Source organism: Aethalodelphis obliquidens, unplaced genomic scaffold (genome assembly GCF_003676395.1).
Source record: "Aethalodelphis obliquidens isolate GAN/ISIS:26980383/991018 unplaced genomic scaffold, ASM367639v1 scaffold6, whole genome shotgun sequence".
Classification (NCBI taxonomy): domain Eukaryota; kingdom Metazoa; phylum Chordata; class Mammalia; order Artiodactyla; family Delphinidae; genus Aethalodelphis; species Aethalodelphis obliquidens.
Window position 1 is genome coordinate 56265985 of NW_020837950.1, and position 21264 is coordinate 56287248.

General features: G+C 39.1%; 1 protein-coding gene across 1 annotated transcript in view; it reads right to left on the reverse strand.

Annotated features, from left to right (window-relative positions):
• Positions 1-769: 769 nt before the first annotated feature.
• Positions 770-21264, reverse strand: part of ANXA5 (annexin A5) — a 31629-nt gene continuing 11134 nt past the window's right edge. Inside the window, exons 3-13 of the mRNA XM_027103623.1 lie at positions 18557-18641; positions 17157-17251; positions 15878-15991; positions 13801-13891; positions 10922-11001; positions 10428-10484; positions 5652-5745; positions 4653-4748; positions 3050-3108; positions 2720-2842; positions 770-1299 (exon numbers count right to left, since the gene is read on the reverse strand). Of these exons, the coding sequence (XP_026959424.1) occupies positions 1240-1299; positions 2720-2842; positions 3050-3108; positions 4653-4748; positions 5652-5745; positions 10428-10484; positions 10922-11001; positions 13801-13891; positions 15878-15991; positions 17157-17251; positions 18557-18641 (954 nt within the window). The 3' untranslated portion in view covers positions 770-1239. The remainder of the gene's footprint in view (positions 1300-2719; positions 2843-3049; positions 3109-4652; positions 4749-5651; positions 5746-10427; positions 10485-10921; positions 11002-13800; positions 13892-15877; positions 15992-17156; positions 17252-18556; positions 18642-21264) is intronic.

Below are 21264 nucleotides of genomic sequence, written 5' to 3' on the forward strand. Positions count from 1 at the left end.
AATTATATCTCAGCATGTGGGGCTGGGGGCAGTAGAGGCAGTTGATTCTCAACTTGGCTCTGCATTAGAATTGCCTACGGAGCTTTTGCCAAAAAAAAAATAGCATGTCATATATACACACACATAATTTTCAAAGCTCTCACGGTTATTCTGATGACCAGCCAAGCTTGTGAAAAGAACAATATCACTAATTAAGAGTTTTCAGTAGGAGAGTAGTCCATTTATTAAAATGTCTTATTAATAGCAATCACTTGCTTTTAAAAACACACATTTATAAGGGAGTAAGTGAAAAAAGGAAGTTGACACCAATTCAAGAAGCAGTTTGAAAGCAGAAAACTGAAAGGTAAATATTAGAAGAAGCCACTTCTCTCTTTTTGCCTCTATATTGCCTGCTTTTTTATCTCAAAGAAGGTAGTAGATGAAAACAGGAAAAACAAGTTGATAACAGGAGAGTGAAAAGTAACACTCTGAAATATTAGGTTAAGTTTTAAAATCAGCTTTTCTACTAAGCAACTAACATAAGCATTGCTTTAATTGATGCCCACATAAACACGCCACCAATAAATCAGAGACCCCCTTCAACTCTTCCCTCATTCCACACTGCACAGACAATTCATTTTGCATGTTGTATTTCAAGCTTTTCACCCAAAAGCCAACTATAAATTCAGTTGTCAACTGACAACACTGTCAACCGACTAGCTTGAAAAAACATATCATTGTTAAGTAGGTAAATTAAATAAGTTTTCTTTAGACATACACCCACACGTAATTCAGGAGGAAGGAAACGTTTATTATTCATTAACCCTTTGAATGCAACCTCCATAATGTTTCAGGTTTAATTTAGTAGCAAACTTGATTAATAACGTTTCCAGGAGTTCACAATTTCAAGGCTAAGGTTCTGGTTAAGGTAATGCGGTTATCAATTTAATATAAATGAAGTTTTTAAAAAAGGCTGAAAGCAGTCTGACCCCTTAAAGGAAAATATAAATGATCCAGACTTCAGTCTTAGTAACATAAGTACACTTCAGGACTACGACAGTCAAGGAGAAGGATTTTAAGCGAAGATCAGAAAGGAGCACTACTATTTTCTTCTACAACATATATGTTTTGGTCATAGCATGCTGGCATGAATAAGGCAACGTGCCACGCTCTGGCGTGCAAGAAGTGCAGTGAGATGCGCTGCAGGAAGGCAGTGGCGACGGTGGCAGGCACGGTGCAGGGTCTCTCTCCAGGCGCACATCAGTCATCTTCTCCACAGAGCAGCAGGAGGGCTTTCTTATAGTCCCCAGATGTGTCCCCCTGAAACCCAAATGTACTCCGTTAACCCCCATGACTCACAGAAGCCAAAGAAAATAAAAAACTAAGACGTATCTGGCAACAGGTTTTATTCACATGACGTTTCCCCCATGTGGGTAATCTCTCTGTGAGTGCCTTTCACAACAGGAATGCTTTACAGAGAATTTCCTACTGATGCAACTGATGTTTAACTTTCTAATTTCACCCCTTAAAAGCACAGTTCTACCTAAGACAGTGAAGTATGTTCTTCCCTCTAGTAACGCAGAGAACAGGGAAGCTTTTACAACCATGTTCAAGTCAAGGTTTCTAAACAAACTCTAAGTCTCTCATCACAGCAGTCCCTAACCTTTTTGGCACCAGGGACTGTTTTCATGGAAGACAATTTTTCCAAGGACCGGGGGGCAGGGGATGGTTTCGGGATGATTTGAGGGCATTACATTTACTGTGCACTTTATTTCTATTATTATTACAGCAGCTCCAACTCAGATCATCAGGCATTACATCCCGGGAGTTGGGGACCCCTGTCTTATCACATAGCATATGGCTGGCTATGGGGGGCAAGGCTGGGACCGCCTGGCTGTTATGGCTTTGCCTCAAAGACAAAAGGGTAAGGTACATTTTGCCTCTGCTTGTGTCATGCACAGATGTGTGGGATAAGTTAACGTTTCAAGCTATGAGTCACTGGGAGAACTCTCTAGTACCCTTCAGCCCAGCACACGACGCACACACAAAGTTCAATGCTTTCTCAACTGAGATGCTGCTTTGCACACAGCCCACATTCCCCTTTATCAAAGAGAAAGACCAAGACAGAGAGACAAAAAAAGACAGAAAGGCAGACAGAGGGAGGGAGGGAGGGAGGGAGGGAGAGAGGAAAAGAAAGAATGAGGAAGTCAAAAGGCTTTAAGCCAAATTTAATTATAGGCCACAGTGTCCCTTGCTTTTAAAAGGATGAAAATGACAGTAATACTTAAGCTCTTTACTTACTCCTGATATGACCTGGTTGGTTCTTTCCCGAACTATGAACCAATACCAGAGATAAGGTGATAACAGACAATAAAGAAAGCAAACACTGATATGAAAGAAAGGAGAAACTAATCAAGACAGCTGGAACTGATAAAAGGCAGAAAGAACCAACATATTATTACCGTGGACGAGACTGGGTTTAGTGAGTCATCTGTCACCACTACTAAATAATGCTTCTAAGCTCACCAGGAGCCTCGGCCTTCACCGAGAGCCAGTCTTTCACTCAGGAGCCATCACCCGTACTTCAGGGGACATGATGCCAAACTTTGTAATTCACGGCTCTAATCACATCCCTAAAACTCTAAACTTAACACAGGAATTAGGTTCTCCCACCCATGTCTTGCAAGCTATGCACTGGGCTGCTGTGGATTTCTCAACATTTAAAGAAAGGTTCCACTACCTTAATCATGGAATAAAGAGAGGTGGCAAAATTCTTCCTGAACTCCTTCCTAATGTTAAACAGATCGATCTCACTTCTGGAAACCACAACTCTGATGAGGGTATGATCATCTGTCCCAGCTCCCTTTAAAAAAGAACAAAAGAGAGGCACATGTTTAAAAATGTCAATTATAGCATCACACTCCCCTGAGTTGGGGTGAGTCAATAAAGTAAAACAATTTAGTAGAATTGAACTACCTGTTTTAAGGAGGAAAAAAGCCTCAAAGTCTATCATCTAAAACATACTAGAGAGATAAATTAATTAGACAGAAGACTCAAGGCATGCACTTACCTTCATAGCATAGTAGAGGGTTTCTGCAAGGTAGGCAGGTATACTGCGAATGGATTTCACTACAAAAATAAGTAATATAATGGTCACGTGCTATTCTGATGTGAAAAGGATAAAGTAATTAAAATCAAAGCTGCCTGACGCTTATAGCTCTACTTAAATACAGTATGAAAGTAACACAGGCTCAAGAGCTGCTCATTTGCAAGCTGCTCTGATCTGACTACAGAGAATCTCCATAGATACAGGTTTGAGTTTTCCTTAGAGTTCTGAGTTCTACACAGAAAGGCACGTAGGACAGGGGCTGCAAGTTTTTCAGTGCCCCTTTCTTCTATGAGCACCTTTTTGCTTTAACAGTTTTGGCAGCCTGGGCTGTTATGCCACAACCTTGTTCATCCCCAGTAAATTATACAAACCTCCTGGGAGTTTTCATTCCAATATATTCAAGCAAATAATGTAAGATTACTACCCCATCTCATCTGACAAAACTTAGACTGTCTGTAATCTTAACATAGGTATTCTATGGATATAATGTCCATAATTCACACAGAGCAGCACGAGACTCACCCATTTTGGTAGAAACATCCAGATAAACTGGTAACAGAAAAGAGTATCTTCCCCGAACACGCACATATCTATTGTATGTTAGGGCTCCTCAGAACTCAGTCTGCTTAGCTTCAGAAACTGTCATAAAAATTCCCTAATATACAAAAATAACAAATCCTTGATTGGGGGCGGTGTGTTCTTCTCCAATGCTTAAGAAAACAGCCACCAGTAACTGAATCTGTCATAACTTTTATGTGTATTCTATTATGAAGGGGTCATCTAAAAGATTTCTGTTAAAGTTCATTAACTGTGGACTCAAATGAAAGGTTACTGTTAGTGCTGGTACATGCACACATGTAGCTTATTCTCCAGAAGACAGAGAGCACAGAAGCTTCAGCTCAACACCAGATACTCAGAACAAACAGCAGACAGAGGTTCACTCCAAACCCACATGAAAACGGGGACCACAGGGAACTCACAAACTAGATCCTCCCTGGAATTTGGTGAGCACGCAATACGACAACAAACTGCGCAAACTCGTTTCTCCCATTTTTCCAGGTTATTCTGAATATTTAGCTAAAATAAAATTCTAAACTATTTACTCAGAAAAATAACCACTATCACACATCTTCCGTTATGTCAAAGATACTTATTCTAAATCAGATTCCAGTTTCTCAGTCTGCTTCAAAACTGTGAGGATGGTATTCTAAAGAAAAATAAAATTCCACAGATACCAGAAGTAACATTTACAAGCCTGAGATTACAATGCCCACATTTCAGGTTCACAATGAAACAGTAATACTTTTAATGCAGCTTCAAAATGAGTTTTAAACAATTCTCTTAATGTTTCCATAAGATTAAATGAAATAACCAGATAGTTCACGTATTTCCAACATCAAGACAGATTTTGAATTGGAAATTTAGGAGTTTGCTTCACCCAAATATCATGATAAGCTCTTTTTTAATAAAGAAATAGATGGTTATTTTCAGATACAGCTTCAACTGAATAAAATACTTTACCTCTTAACACCATGAATATTATATACATTATAAAATTACCTACCGACAGCAAGGAGCAGCTGTTCCAAATTACCAGAAGTCTCTCGGTCAATGGTTTCTTCAATTTGAAATCCTGATATAGTCATGTATTTGTCAAACACTAGAAAACAGGACAATTTATGAATCACATAAGAATCACTCTTTCCAGAAAGATACTTCCTCTAACCAGGCACTGTCCTACCAAACACAAATCTCCCCTTTCTCCTTGCTGACAGACCTTGATTTTGTTCAGAGCCTCAACGTGCCAAGCCCGAAACAATGGATTCTAAGTGTTCTTTGTTCACTCATTTCCCATCCCCTCCTTACTGGTTATAACCAATGAGATCTAAAGGGAAATCTGTGGGAGAGGATTCTGAAAAATCTTTCTCTTTCCCAATTAAAAGTAATAGACAGATATGGTGAGTTTACCCCTTTCTTTTCTTCTTGCTGTGAAAATGGTTGGCATGTTTGGAGCAACAGCAGTCATTGTGTGACAATGAGGTACTGAAGATGAGAAAGAGAACCAAAGCGCTAAGGACAGTGGAGAAGGAAAACAGAAAGAGCCTACGTCCTGCCAAATCAGCCAAGGAATCTTACCTACAGAAAGCCCAATATTAAAGCCACTATTAGTAGGGTTTTCTGTCACTTGCCAGTGAACTTATTCCCACTTGATACCGCAAGTACTGATGAATACCCAGAAGTGAGCTCTTAGGTACCACTATCTAAGAGGAAATACTTGTAGTGAGCTACAGCTCAGTGATTTGTCACTATGAGTAACAATCTAGAGGCCTATCTCCCTCATCACCCTGATAGCAAAGAGTGGACTAAGGATCTCTAAGTTTTGTAAAAGCTACAAGAGAAGCAGAGAACTATGAGATTTCTCAAGGTCACCAAAAGGAAGAAATTTAAAAACTGATCCATTCAGCAAGGGCCTGTTATGCAGCAGGTATTTTGGCATACTGACTCCCGTACTTTCAAAATTAATCAAAGTACCATACGTATCATACACATTTTTATCACTCACCCCTTCTCAAATGAGACACGCTTCGTGTTCCGAAGATAGTAATAAACTTTTCTTCATCTGTTCCCCATTTAAGTTCTCCAGCCTGAAACAAAGCCTGTGAAAATTTCAACCTCAATTAATAAATTGTTCTCCCATCTCATGTCCAGGTTCTTAATCACACTTGGGTTTTACTCCCTGAATATGAATTTGCCTGATTCATCATCTTACGTTGTTCAGTTCTGATGTTTCCTACTCTGAAACTTAGCTCACTAAGTCTGGGGCTACTTGGGAGCTTGCCACTAAACTGTGGCAAAGCAATAAAGCAGAGCAATGGTGCCAGGTTAAATGTCCCCAAAATGCCTACCATGACTTCCAGGAGCAATGATATGGTTGGTGGAAAGTTCTGATTACCTACCTCACTGCTGATACATCCATTTACAGACTGGGAAAGTTTAACTAGGAGCTAAGGGGTCTGCATTTTCGTTTTGCTTGCTCTGTAGCTGTTCAGTAATACATGATAAAACTCCATATTCTCTCTTTACAGCTGAAATTTAACCAATGCTAGCTACAAAAAGTTTTCCCATTTTTAAGAGATCACAACGAATTTTTAAAACATTGTGAGTACAGCACAGTGCCTGGCATACAGCAGGCACTTAACATATACTTGTTGAGTAGTTTGAGTGTCCACATTTACCTTTTTACATGGAAAAGAATATATGCTTTCCAATGTCCATATCATTGCTGAAAAAATTATATACAAACATCATTAACTCTGAGTCCACTTATTGGGTTGTAGCTTATTTATTAAAACCCAAAGCACCAATCTTTAAAATGTCTATACTACCCTTTTAATCATTCCAAGGTAAGTACACCTGTTAAAGCAAGCCAAACGCAATCTGCTGAGACCACTACCCCGAGCTGCCTTTACGGCCACAAGTGGCAAAACGAATGATACGAGGTGATCAAAGCACGTGTTTGGATGTAGGAATTTTGATCACAGTGTGTTTAAGAATATAGACTACGCTACTACAGATCTATTTTGTATTACACTTCCAGAGAATCATCCCTACGCTCAATATTGAAATTAATTTATTTTAATGATAAAAACACACAACATCAATCCTGGTCATGTGAACATGCTCTTCAAAACTAAAAAGAGTGTTACTACGAAAGTCATGCAAGTATCTAAACCTTAGAACTCTATCAGGGTGCTGTACACCTCTCTTAAGATAACTTTTTTAATCTAATTACAAAAATTACACATGTTCATTGATAAATTTTATAAAACAGAGAAAAAACATAAATAAGGAAATTTAAATTACCAAGAATATCAACATCCCAAAGATACTGGCTACTACCTCTAGTATGTTTTCCACACACAGATGAGATATACGTATACATTAATGCCTAAAAGTGGTGAAGGGCTCATCCTGTACAATACTGCAAGCGCTGCTGAAGCCTCTTTCTTACCAATTGTTCTATATTTCTAGGGATGTTCTCTAGTAGCTGTAGCAGTTGTATGGAAAAACCTGGTGAGATGGCTACTTTTAACTATAATCTCTTAATTTTCTTGGAAGAATTACGTTTGGGATCATTACCTAGTCTAAAACTACTACTAACTGAATCATATGCAATAATAATGACAGTATCATCATATACAGCAATATTTAAAAGTCTTTTGTTTTGTCTTGTCTTAATGTAAGGGTTAAATGAGGCTGCCCAATATCCACGGAGCTCTTCTGGATGAGGGACCCTCACATCTCCTCACCCTCCCCCTTCCCTCAGAGGGGGCTTTACAGTTTAGCCCAAGCAGTTTGATAACCTCTGGTTCAGTGCAAAGTACAGAGGTTTTGGAATCAAAATAGAACTCGTCCAGGGCTTCCCTGGTGGCACAGTGGTTGAGAGTCCGCCTGCCAATGCAGGGGACACGGGTTCGTGCCCCGGTCCGGGAAGATCCCACATGCCGTGGAGCGGCTGGGCCCGTGAGCCATGGCCGCTGAGCCTGCGCGTCCGGAGCCTCTGCTCCGCAACGGGAGAGGCCACAACAGTGAGAGGCCGCGTACCGCAAAAAAAAAAAAAAAAAAAAAAAAAAAAATAGAACTGGTCCTGTCCTATCTGTGAGTCTTTCATGAGTTACTTAACCTCTTCTTGAGCCTCAGTGTCTTCACCTACACAGTAGGAATAATATTTCTATAGAGTCATTAATGGAGATTATATAACTCACATAATGAATGCACTGAACAGTGTCAGGCAATCAATAGCAGGTACTCAATAAGCATTGACTCCCTTCTCCCTCCTTCCTTTAAGAGTTCAACTTTCTCTCCAGAGAAAGCATAAAACAAGGATTTGGTAGGGGAGAAAGTAAAATCAGTTCAACGCATTAAAAATGTTAAAAAGTTAAGTGAATTAACTACAAAATGTTCAATTCCCAGGTGAATGACTCATTGAGGCTTATCAAATCCCTGAAATAACAGGAATCCTCTTAGTGCCAGGTATCAGTAGGGAAAAAAATTCAAATGCTTATAAAAGGGCCCCTTAGTTGGATGACTCTCAATTAAGAAACCTGAAATTCCCATCAGTGATAACAGCCCAGGTACCCTTGCTACAAGGTATAAATGGGTGTGTTCCTTTTTTATAATGCTGAAAGGGTAATTGTTTTCAACATGCTGAATTAATTAATAAGATTTTTATGAATCAAAGATCAACAGCCAGCCTGTATTCTGTGTTGTCCCTGGTCACTGAAAAGGTAAAGAAAGCCTGGATACTATTTCAGGGGTATGTTAAAGTAACTTCGTAAGTCAGTTTTCAGATGCACAAAGTTTCCCCTTCAGGGTTCTGAATGGTCATATCCCCTGCAGCAGAGGTTAAGTGATGCCTATATAGCCTCAGTACTCAAATTGTGGCCCCAGGACCGGCACAGGCATCACCTGAGGGCTTGTTAGAAATGCAGATCCCAGGCCCCACCCAGACCTACTGAGTCAGAATCTGCACTTTAAGGAGATCCCCAAAGGATTTATAGGCACATTAAAGTCTGAGAAGCACTGCTCCACAGTGAGTGCTCCAAGCAGAGAAATCAATGAAAACGAGGTACAAATGTACTGTTCCCGTTCAGCAGCCTCACACTGCAGCGGTGCTCTCGTCACACCACCAGCTGTGCTGGGAAATCTGCCCACCGCCCGCTAATGCAGGCCTCACTGCAGTCGTCTGAGACTATTAAGCTGCTCCTTTCACCGTGACCACGACCGCTGAAAAGCATCCAGAGAGCAGGATGAGACCAGTCCTGAGAGCAGGAGTGTGAGAACCAGCACATCTCCTACAGACCCACAGACAGTGCAAGCCTGGAAAGCAACAGGCTCGTCTCAGCAATGAGCAAAGCCCCTAACAGCTTGGGAGGACGGGTCTGTAAGCAGGCAGGGTTAAGCGAGATCTTTCCTTCCAATCTATACTTACTAAGCCTGTTTTACCGTAGCAGAAAGGAGAGAAAGGAGCTAACAGGTAAGAACGCCAAGACTGTTGTCTAGTGAAAGAGGAAGGGCTTTGGGGTCAGATGGGCCCAGGTGGAAATTCCAGCTCCATTCCCACTCAGTGGGGGCCATGGGCTTGTTTCTCGAACCCCTGAGCTTCAGTTTCCTTATCGAGAAAACAGAAATGATCCCCTCTATGTTAGAGTTATGCATTGGGTCACTCGTCAGCAACTCATAGTTACTAAGTGCTAACCATATGCTAGGGACAAAGGATACAGATTGAACTGACAGCTCAGAGTGCCCTGGGTGGTCAGTCAAGTAAATAGGCAGCTTCCATATTAGGTGGCAAGAACTGTGGCAGGAAGCTTGAGATGCTATAGTCTCCCCTGGAAGGAGCAGCTGACACACACCTGGGGGTCAGGCAGGGAGACCTGAAAAGCAGCTAATTTGAGGACTGACCCCTGAAGAGGAATTATTTAAGGGACGTACACTGTTTTTTAGATATAATGCTATTGCATAGTTACTGAAGTATAGTGTAAACATAACTTCTATAGGCACTGGGAAACCAAAGTAATTCATGTAACTTGCTTTACTGTGATAGTCACTTTAGTGTGGTGGTCTAGAACCAAACCCACAATATCTCCAAGGTACGCCTATATTGGAAACATGTGACCAGAGAGACAGGACTACGATATGTGATTCTAAGAACCCAAGTAATTCCTTTATTACCATTTTCCAGTTTTCAGGTCTCATGTTTCAAATTTCCTAACACTTATTTCCTACATTTGACTACTTTATAAACCATACTGAGACAATAATGGAATTTAAAAGCCACTTAAGTATAAAATTTCATTAGGGAGTGACTAAAGAGCAACTGACAAAAGAACAATCCTGTTTAGAAGTCTATCAAAGGAAAGGTGGAGGAATTTTCAAATTCTACAATAACGTGTCATCTATTATGTAATAAAACACCATTTACCACTAAAGTATTTTTTCTTCTTTATCCTTTTCTACGGAGAGACTGCCACATTGGCAGTACCATCCATAACACCTGGTTTTCTTGTAAAATTCTCTATTTTGAGAATGTCCCATAATCTAAAGGAAAATAACATATCCAGGTGGAACTCATTATTTACATGTAATTTATTTTATTTCATTTCAGCCTTGGGATAAAACATTTTGTTGGCCATCTACTTACATGGGTCTTATGATTTGTAAACGACCCGTTAGACTATTTTTAGATGCTATTACAACATATTATGATTTGCCATTAGCATGGATTCTTTTTTCATTTATGTCATAATAAAGTCATCACAGATTAAGTCTCACTCACCTGAGCATCTTGTTCAACCTGTGCTTCATCAATTCCAGCATCAGGGTCTCTATTAGCCTAGAAGAGATAATATGTCATGTTGTTGCATTACATGAGTATTTTTGTTCTAAAGAAAAAACGGTTCCACCTAATGGTTATGCACATAAAGCTTTTTCTCTTAGGAATAATATGCATTAATTAAGATCTTATCAATCCTACAGTATTTTTACATTATCACACAAACACTGTCCAAAACCAACCTGACCCTCTTGATTTTAAAATCTATGAATAAAAGAGGACAGTGATATCCAAAAAAACAAAAAACAAAAAACTATGAGTTAGCTATTACGAGTTCAGGTCAGATGTTCTGAAACACAAACACACACTGGCACCACACAGCCAGAATCAAGCAAGTACCAGAAATAGATAAAAGAATTTTAAGTGACTTGACTTAACTAGATTCAGACCAGTCCGGCTTCAGATTTTTTAAACCACAAAGAGCCTCCACCCAATACCTGAAGGAGGACCACCAACATCCTCTGGTAGTACCCTGAAGTGTCCCCCACCACATCATCTTCCAGGCTCGAGCCATATTCTGCAACAGAATAATTTCACACTTATTTACAGCTTCTTTCAACTAGAAAAGGATATCTTGCCCCATTAATCAAATGGAAGAGACATAAGAAATATCTGATTAGCATAATAGTTCATGCTTCTCTGAGCACTCTGAAGACTGAAGGCAAATGTTTTAAGTGGTGAGTGGCTGGAAGAAAAGAAATTAAAGTCTCCCAAAAGCACTCAGTTCAAACCTAAATCATGGCTCGGCCATTTAGAAATGCTCTCAACCAATGTAGTTATTAATCTGTTATTAATCAGATACATGATCGTACTGGAAAGTCTCTAAAATACAATCAATCTTAATTTTAAACTTTGTTTCCCTTTCTTTCAAATGTTTTACATGATTCATCTCGAAAGGTCTTCCACTCTCAAATATTCTGAGTTTTTTTTTTCCTTTGGGGCATGGGCATTCCTTCTCCTAATAAGATATTTTTCCTCTGCAACAAATAAAGTTAACTCTGAGAGACAGCAGTGATATTTTAAAATATGCCCTTCTCCCCTCCATTTCCAGCTATTCGACAGACATAAAGCCACAGCAAAGGGGAAAACCAGGATCTACAAGAGTCTACAGGCACTTTTCACCGTCTCACAACCAGCTGCCATTGAAGGAAAGGAGGTATTACTCTAAGGCATTTAAACATTTCATCATTATTTGAAAGGAGACAAAGTTTAAAAGTTTGACACTTCTAAAAATACAAAAGATACATATCTACTTCAATCAGTTGCTCAAATACAAAACCTTGAAGGAATTTTTTATTCCTTCCTCTACTCCAACACCTATATATAATCAACCATCAAATCCATTTATATTTCTCCTCTCTCTGATTTGCCTCATACCTCCCACCAGCCTAGGCTGAGCCATAACTGCCCAGCTTACCTCTCCCAACACAGCTAACTAATCAGCCTCTTAATTCAAATGTTCTTCCTGACCTCAATTGTCCCTTTAATACTCTACTATCCATTCAGGAGCTTACAATGCTTTTGAACCAAGTCCAAACTTCTAATCCAGTCATACAAAACCATGTGTAACAGAGCCTAACTGCACTTATTCAGTTTATCTCCACAATGGACATGCACATTCCCTCCACTACAGTCACATTCTCTTTGTTCCCTCAGTATACTTTTCTCAAACTGGTCTCCATGCCATGGCAGACAGTGGGTGGACCTTGACCAAAAATGCCTTCTTCACCCACTCGAAACCTATCTAGTCTTGAAACCCTGGCTCAGTGTCTGACTGCACTGTGAAGAAGTCTCTCCTGACATCCAAAGCCAAAATGACCTCTCTTCTCTGAATGAATTCTCTCATTAAACATGTTCGATGTTTGAACTTTACTATCCTGTAACTCTTGCAGTTTTTTCTAAGTCATGTCATCCCTAAATAGACTGCAAACTCCTTGAGGACAGGAGCTTTGTTATGTGCATCTTCTGCATCATTCATGACAGCCAGTACGCTGCTGGACACATAGCTAGTGCGCAACAGCACGGCTGACTGGATGGACCACACACAGTTACTATACCTCTTGTGGCACCCCATCTGTCACCCGGCAGCACAAAGGCTCATTCATCAATGTCAACAACCCCAGAAGGAGATATGTGAATATTATATCAGGTAAAAACTCAAGCGTGATCACCTGCAGCTGAGATACATGTATCACCTCTGCCTTAGTGGTTGGGTCCTATCCAACTACAAAAAGAGGAGCAGGAAAGAAAGATTCCAGCGCTTCAAAAGGTAATTGTTGGGCTTCCCTGGTGGCGCAGTGGTTGATAGTCCGCCTGCTGATGCAGGGGACACGGGTTCGTGCCCCGGTCCGGAAAGATCCCACATGCCGTGGAGCAGGCTGGGCCTGTGAGCCATGGCCGCTGGGCCTGCGCGTCCGGAGCCTGTGCTCCGCAACGGGAGAGCCCACAACAGTGAGAGGCCCGCGTACCGCAAAAAAAAAAAAAAAAAAAAAAAAAAGGTAATTGTTTAGTGGCCATAAATTTCACACCATTCTAACTTGCTGGGTTACAGGGCCATTTCTAAGATTAACCAACTAATGCCAAGATAGGGACCCATTTTCCTAGCTGCAAGCACTAGGCTTGGAGGTCTGTTGACTGAGCTGACCATCTGGACAGTCTGATCCTCCTAAGTCACGCAGAGGGCAGAGTCTTTTACAGAAAATCTGATGAGAAAAGAACTCCCTACTTTTGCTTTTTATTACATTTTCTTGGTTCCATTAACAGGATATGCTTCAGATTGAAATATAGGGTTTTTTTCACACACAAAAAATTTAAAAATGCAAAAGAAAAGACACCAAAAAGAAAGTCAAAATGCAGAGTAGTCAAGCACCCCCCTTAGCTAGAATGACATACATTTACTCAGACATTATCGACTCTGATTTGGACAAGGTTTCTTTTCCTTTTTAGTAATTCTTAACTTCTACCAACATAAAACTGAAATTTTTAAGGAAGAAAAACCACTTACATCTTAAATGTAAAGTGAAAGAGACAACCTGTATATCCCAACACTGACTGTAAATCCTATATGAAAATAAGTCCCATCCTCAACAGAAGTTTCTTACAAATACTAAAGTAGTTATAGGTATAGAAAAAGGCAGTCTCTTCCCTACTGAAAGAGAAACTAGCTTGAACGGTTGCTTATTTGTTTACTCATTCCTTCACTCATCCAGAAATCACGTATGGCCTGCCCTCCTATAACTCCAAAGAACTCCATTCACTTTAGAGAAATGACAAAGTGACAGCGGAAGTGAAGGGAGATGTAATTCGAAACAGTTACCTTCTTCATAAACTTGCTTTATGGCTCTCAGTTCTTCAGGTGTCCTTGAAGCAATAATTTCTGTCAGGACTTTTTCATTTGTCCCAGCTCCCTGTTTGGAGATTTATTTTTAAAAGAAAAAAACATGTTAATAAGATTAAAAAGAAAGTGATTTTCCCAGAACAGATGTTACCCCAACTGCATAAATATATATATATTATCCAACATAATGTTCACTTTCTATATGAGTTCTATTAGTTATAGAAATACGAAATTTCAAATTAGTTTTCTTTCCAAAGACAATTTTATCCTTTTTTGCCTAATGAAAAAAATGTTGATTGTATGAATGTGTCTACATATATGACATGTAACAGATTACATAAATTTGTAATTTTATCAGTTTAATTCTAAATAGTTTTAAAGGGAAACATTTTAATGAAACAGGAAATAATAAAAAGGCTGAAATAGTAAAAATGAAAACTTTACATAAATTTACATGGAAGAACACTGATACTTAAACAATATGTACCTCAAAACATAAACAACCCTGCCCTCAAATTGAGTTCTCTATGGATCACAGGGAAATTCTGCAACACAGGTAAAAATAAATATAGCATGGCTTGGTTATTAGGAATCAGTTATTGGATCAGCATAAAGGAATTAGGACTTGCTTTCTGGATTTTTAAAGAATAATTGTAGTTGGTTTTCCTTTTTCTGATTATAAGTCATATCTACACTACTAAATTAGAAGATACAAGCAATGACATAGCTGAACTTAACTTTAAAAGATAGCATATTTAAGCCTTAATTTCCTTATATTTCTGTTGCTTTACCAAAAAATCAAACACTGAAAGAACTAGGTTTATGCTCGGGCAGAATTTTAGCCACTGCTAATATTTCAGAAGGCTGCAAAAATGCCCATTTCCAATAACCTAAGATTTTATTTATTCCGAAGAATCATTGTAGGAAAATGAAGAAGCACAGAAAGGTTCCTAACTTGATAAACCCTCTCCTCCCTCCACCTGAGCTACATCATCTCCTTGTTGTTAATTTCAGTTTGTCCATTCAAAACCTAACTACTAGTGACTGAGTTATTCCCTGTCCCATAAGTCTAAACAAATGATTCAATGTAATCACCTTTATACAACATTGCAAACACCAGGCAAGGGAATATACATTTAGTTACTTGCTACAATGAAATTATATCAAGTTTACCAGCTGCTTCATTTTAGTATTTAGAAGTACAGGAAAAAAGGAAAGGGTATTAGAAAATCTTTCTTATCTCAAAATTCTCTCCAAAGCTTCATCTTTTATGCTAAAACGATTAACAGTATTATTGGTTCCCTAATCAGGCAACTTTCTAAACTAAAAGATAAAATACCTAATCTGTAACATTTTAAAAACATATCTCAGGGCTTCCCTGGTGGTGCAGTGGTTGAGAGTCCGCCTGCCGATGCAGGGGACTCGGGTTCGTGCCCCGGTCCAGGAAGATCCCACATGCCGCAGAGCAGCTAGGCCCGTGAGCCATGGCCGCTGAGCCTGCGCGTCCGGAACCTGTGCTCCGCAATGGGAGAGGCCACAACAGTGAGAGGCCCGCGTACCGCCAAAAAAAAAAACAACAAAAAAAACACAAACAAAAAAAAAAATCTCAAAATTAGAAAACAAGCATGAAAATAAAGTACAAAAGGCTGTAAAATACACTAAAATTTTAAAAACCCACTACTACTGAGTTAACTATACAAAAAGACTAAATGACACACTTGTCATTTCCTCTCTCCTTTTCTTATTGCCTCCTATGCAGTTTTGTCCTTCAAGAAACCCTCAGTGAAATAATTCAATTTGTTTTAATATAAAAATACCATAACCTGCTGTATAAAAAAAATTAAATAAAATTAAAAAAAAAGAAATAGTTGTTAAAACAGCTAATTGTCATGTTAATGACTGTAATAGACTGATGTGATGATTTATATGTTCCAAAAAAATAAAAAATAAATTAAATAAAAATAAATAAATAAAAATAAAAATACCATATAGTAATTACCAACACAAAATAATATTATACACATGACAGGAATATTCCTCGCATTCATCCTTTCACCTTAAGAGCATGCTTCAGTTCATAGGCATCGTAAAGCTGAGAGGGTTTCATCAGAGCCACAATTAATTTTTCAAATTTTCCAGTCAGTTCTGATTTCAGGTCATCCAGAAGGTCCTAACTCACAGAAAATATAAATTGGTTAACCATGCAGAAATTTTAAGGAGGTTCTTAAATATGAACGATAGCCCTTTGCTCTAATGAATTCTTTACACTGCTATCTCCAAGTAGAAGACACATGAGCTAAACAACACCCTGTGGCTTTTAATAATGTACTTTTGACATCTGACCTTAAGCTAAAGCAAAGCCACTCATGTGTCAAGGTACTTGTTTTTAAGATGTTTTTCTTAATCTCAGAGTTTTTAAAAAATGAATGCTTTTTATAAAAAATATTTATCTTAAAATATTTTAAAATAAGCCTAAAATATTTTAAAAATACTCTTCCGAGAAACATGTCTATCTCAAAAAAATAATTTCCCCAAAATATCATAATGTATTTTTACAAAGGACAAAATTTGGCCTATCATACCTAAACAAAACAATGTTTTCTTTTCTCTCCATATCTAGTAATATTCTAATACATACATAATAGATTATGTTCATTACTATGCCCCTGACTACTGCAGGACAGCTGCTATTATGGGGAACTTGCATAATTATAAAGATAAAAGCAGTATTTCTCATCCATTTCAGTTTCAGCACACAGGCAACTAGAATTTGTGTTTAAAATACATGCTTTTTTTTTCTTTGCATTTGTTTCTCGAAATAATGAACAAAAATTTTCAGAATAAAACTACATTTAAGTTTTTCATGTCTGTACTAATTCATTTAGTGACAAATTTAATTTTTACTTTGAATTGTTAATCAAATAAGAACATTTAAATCAATGAATTAAAAACTCATTTATTAAAATATCACTCCAAAAGGAACCAAGACTGTGACTGTGTCAGAGCAAAACATATTGCAATACAGGTTTACACCTGGAAAATAATACAACAATCCTGAGTGGGAAACACAGAAGGAAAGAACGGCAGTTATCCCCACTGGGATCTTTCAGCACCTATACAGTGTCAAGTGAGGAAAAACAGTCATATGAGGATAAGTTGAGTGAGCATTTTAACCAACAGCTGATAACTAAGAAACAAACTAGAAAAGAAAAAAGGAGGAAAAGTCAGAATCATAAGATTAATGATATTTACAAAAGAATATTAGTAGATTTCAAACTAGTCTTAAAAGAGAAAGCTGCTCTCACATTCCACCTTGGGATGAAGTACAGTCTTACCCTGCCAAATAGAGTTTTAAAAGCCATAGCGATCTCCTGGCGCTGAGCATTACTGCGGGATGTCAGCAGAGTCAGGATGCTCTCCTCATCGGTGCCTGCAATTATGTTCCAACCATTACATCCAGGCTCCCACATGCCCACTCTCTCAATAACCTTTGTAACCAGCTCCCCAGTCACTTTAATTCCTTGCCTCATAAAATATATTTTATTAAATAATTTATTAAACTATAAAATTTACAATATCAAAATGTTATTGTTTCCAACAATACGTACTACCCCTACACATTGTGAAGGAGACGCAAAAATTCTCCTGACTTTTTAAAAACTGAGTGCACCTAGCTTTTCTTGCAACAAATAATTACTCAAATAACAGCTCTTCACAAGGCATGATGTGTTGGGTGTTCCAGGGGGTTGAGAAAGGAGAAAAGATATAGACCCTGGTTTCAAGTTATGAACAATTTAGGGTAAAAAATACAAATTTTTTTGTGTGAGGTAAGGCAGAATGTGACAAGGGCCTCAGGAGAGGTCCAGGTGTTAAATGGGGTTCAGAGGAGGTTCTCGTAGCTGAAAGGCAGCGGAAGACAGTTTTGGGAAAAGCTTCATGGAGAAGGTGACACCCACCCAAAACAGTGTTGAAGGATGAAAAGATTTTGACAGGCAGTGATGTAAGGAAGAAAGACAGGCTTTTAGAATCCAGGAAAAGCTCAACAGTAGGAAAATACAGAGCTTTCCTGAGTAGCAGATCACCTGGCATGGATGGATCAGAGGACACATCAGGCAGTAATGTGCGCTGAGACCGACAAGGTGGGCTGGAATACCAGGGAAGGCCTTACAAGGCCAGAAAGCCTGCACCCGATCCTGCTACAACAGGAAATCTCACAAGATGTTCAGAATGGAGAGTGATGGGGTCAGAGCCAAGTTTGAGGAAGATGAATCCCTTCACATGGACACTGGTACAGAAGGAGCCTGAGGACAGGAGGATTAATTATATGTGGAAGTCCTCAAGAAGAGAGGTTTTTAAACTGCAAAAAAGGAAAGCTGAGAAAGTGAAGACAGTGGGATGTAAGAAACTGATAGAACTGGATATCTGATTGGACACTGAGAGCAAAAGGCTGCACAGCTGATCACCCTCAGGAATGTCTGTTTATCTACTCAGTCAGCTACCGTATGGGTAAAGCTGAAAAGCTAAAAAAACAAAGAGGCTGAATTTAACTCCTGTTTGGTTCTAGAGACTAAATACTAGGGGTGGTCAGTCATTTTTTTTGTTCCTTTAATGTTTCTCTCTATACATGTTCAGCTCAAAATATTCTAAAGTTAATCTTACTGTAAAACAATGACTTTTTTGTTCAGAAAAACAAATGTCACATTTTTTTTTAGAACAAAAAGAAGGCTGAATTTACCCAGGCCTTTCATGGCCTTCCGAAGAGTTTCTGCATCGGCCCGCTCATCAAATCCAGGGAAGTCAGTCACAGTGCCTCTGAGCGCCTGACACAGGGAAAACAGCAATATTATTCACAGCATGACTACTACGATAAACATAAACAGTAAGCTGCTTGCTCTGTTTCATGTTCAGACTTTACATAAACTTATCATTTGATAAGATATATCAATATAACCCCATCTGAAATGGGAAACAGACCATTACAATGTGGATTAGCAGTGCACCAATTCAGTGCACGAGCTCTCCTGGCCCACCTGCGATACCATTAGCGGGAAGGCTGGCTTCCAAGGCCCTCTTCCTTCAGGCATCGCCCCAGTGATCAAGCTCCACCAGCACCTCCTGGTTCACGGAGGGCACTTCCTTGCAGGCTTCATCCCCGTTAAGTCTCTAGCCACTTTGATCTGGGAGCATGCTGAGCCTGCATTAAAACTTGAGGCCTTTTGTGGCACATATATACAATGGAATATTACTCAGCCATAAAAAGAAACAAAATTGAGTTATTTGTAGTGAGGTGGATGGACCTAGAGTCTGTCATACAGAGTGAAGTAAGTCAGAAAGAGAAAAACAAATACGGTATGCTAGCACATATATATGGAATCTTAAAAAAAAAAAAAAAAAGTGGTCATGAAGAACCAAGGGGCAAGACGGGAATAAAGATGCAGACCTACTAGAGAATGGACTTCAGGATACAGAGAGGGGGAAGGGTAAGCTGGGACGAAGTGAGAGAGTGGCATGGACATATATACACTACCAAATGTAAAACAGCTATCTAGTGGGAAGCAGCCGCATAGCACAGGGAGATCAGCTTGGTGCTTTGTGACCACCTACATGGGTGGGATAGGGAGGATGGGAGGGAGGGAGACGCAAGAGGGAGGAGATATGGGGATATATGTATATGTATAGCTGACTCACTTTGTTATAAGGCAGAAACAAACACACCATTGTAAAGCAATTATACTCCAATAAAGATGTTAAAAAAAAAAAAAAAAAACTTGAGGCCTTACCCTAGGCACTGAACTCTAAGCAATGCTCTTAATAAATCTAGTCCTGTTTCCTTATACTTATTTAGGGATTTTAAGATAACCTGGCAAAACCTGAAAAGATTTTCAGTAGTTCATGTGCCAGAAGAATACAAACTTCTGAATTTAGAACTTTTAAAGATATATTAGAAGATACTGTTTGTAAGAGTTCTTATTTTATGTTATCATATCTAGTACTTTTAATCATCCAAATATTTTAATACCTCCAAAAACTGTTTGTAATATCAATAGATCTTTAGAATCAGAAAGCTTTATTAATACTGAGCCATAAATTTTTATCTTATGATAAAGGGAGGCTCCCAGGATTTATTTTTACCAATAAATGTTCCTGAAGTACCTCACAACTCCTGTCAAGGTTCCATCCAAAACTGAGAAATAAACAGCTATAAGGGTTGGGGACTGAGAAGACTTGTCTGGTTTACGATCACTTCTGTTTTATTATGAATGCAAGGAAGCACAATCACCTACAAGGAAAAAAATTTCTCTTCCACCTTAACATCCAACTGCTGCATTTGCCTACAGTATCTTAACACCAACCACATTAAAAAAAAAAAAAAGACAACAGAGAGACAAATCCATGGGGAAGAACTTGCATGGGACAAAGCACCAGAGGTCAGCTCTGAGACCTCTCTTCAGTGGCACTGCATTCCGCCTCCTGAAAAAGTAGCACTCAGGGCTCCAGGAGACAGACTCTCTCCTTGACCAAACTTCAGACAGGCTCCTCAGAGCACACTTTTTGACTAGGACTGGTCTCTAGCCTGCCAAGCCCAGTTGTAGCACGAATCCTGCTAAAGTCAGTTTACAGAGAATCCCGCAAACCTTAATATCTGTTCAAGTTCCTCATCCTCCATCTTTGATGTATAAATCCATGGGCTGCCTTAAGCAAGAATCCTATTAGGCCAGTTCAGCAAGAATCCCTCTACCCTTAATGTCTCCTCTTAGTAACTTTCCATCCACTGACCCCCTTCATCCTGCTCACTGGTTGTAAGTTCCCAGCTGCCTTTGCTATACTTGGACTTGAACCCAATCTCTTCTCTTCCATTGCAATAGGCATGACCTTTACTGCAGTAGTTTTGAAAGTCTTCTTTACCATTTAACAAGTACGAGAATAATTTTTTCTTTAACAATAGTCTCCTCTTGTTCAAGGAAAGAAGAAAGACTCTTCTTTCCTCTGAACAGAGTCAGCCTTGAGAGAACCTACAGGAAAACCTTAGTGTTGTAATTATGTGGCCAAAAGCATACAATCCAAGAAAAGAGGTGTTTTTTCCCAGTTTCATCTCCCAGCCCCAGAGTGTTGACTGGTAGCAGCTTTCATCCCCTCAAGCCACCCCCCCCACACGCCCACAGCCAAACAAAAGATTGTGGCCAAGTAGGAAAAGGAGGGGCAGGGAAGCCTCACTTATCTCATGGGGAGGTCATGAAACTAAGCCAGAGCTCTTCATTCTACTAAGTGGGAAAATGCGATACTGTGATTTATAATAAGAAACATATATATTTGGTCTTTGTCCCCATTTCCTGCACAGACCTCCTAAAACCCTTGGAATTCCCAGATGATAAGAGTGATAAATTTCATAATGATAAGAGCTTGACATTCATAGCAAACCCCCTTCAATCACACCTGACTCTG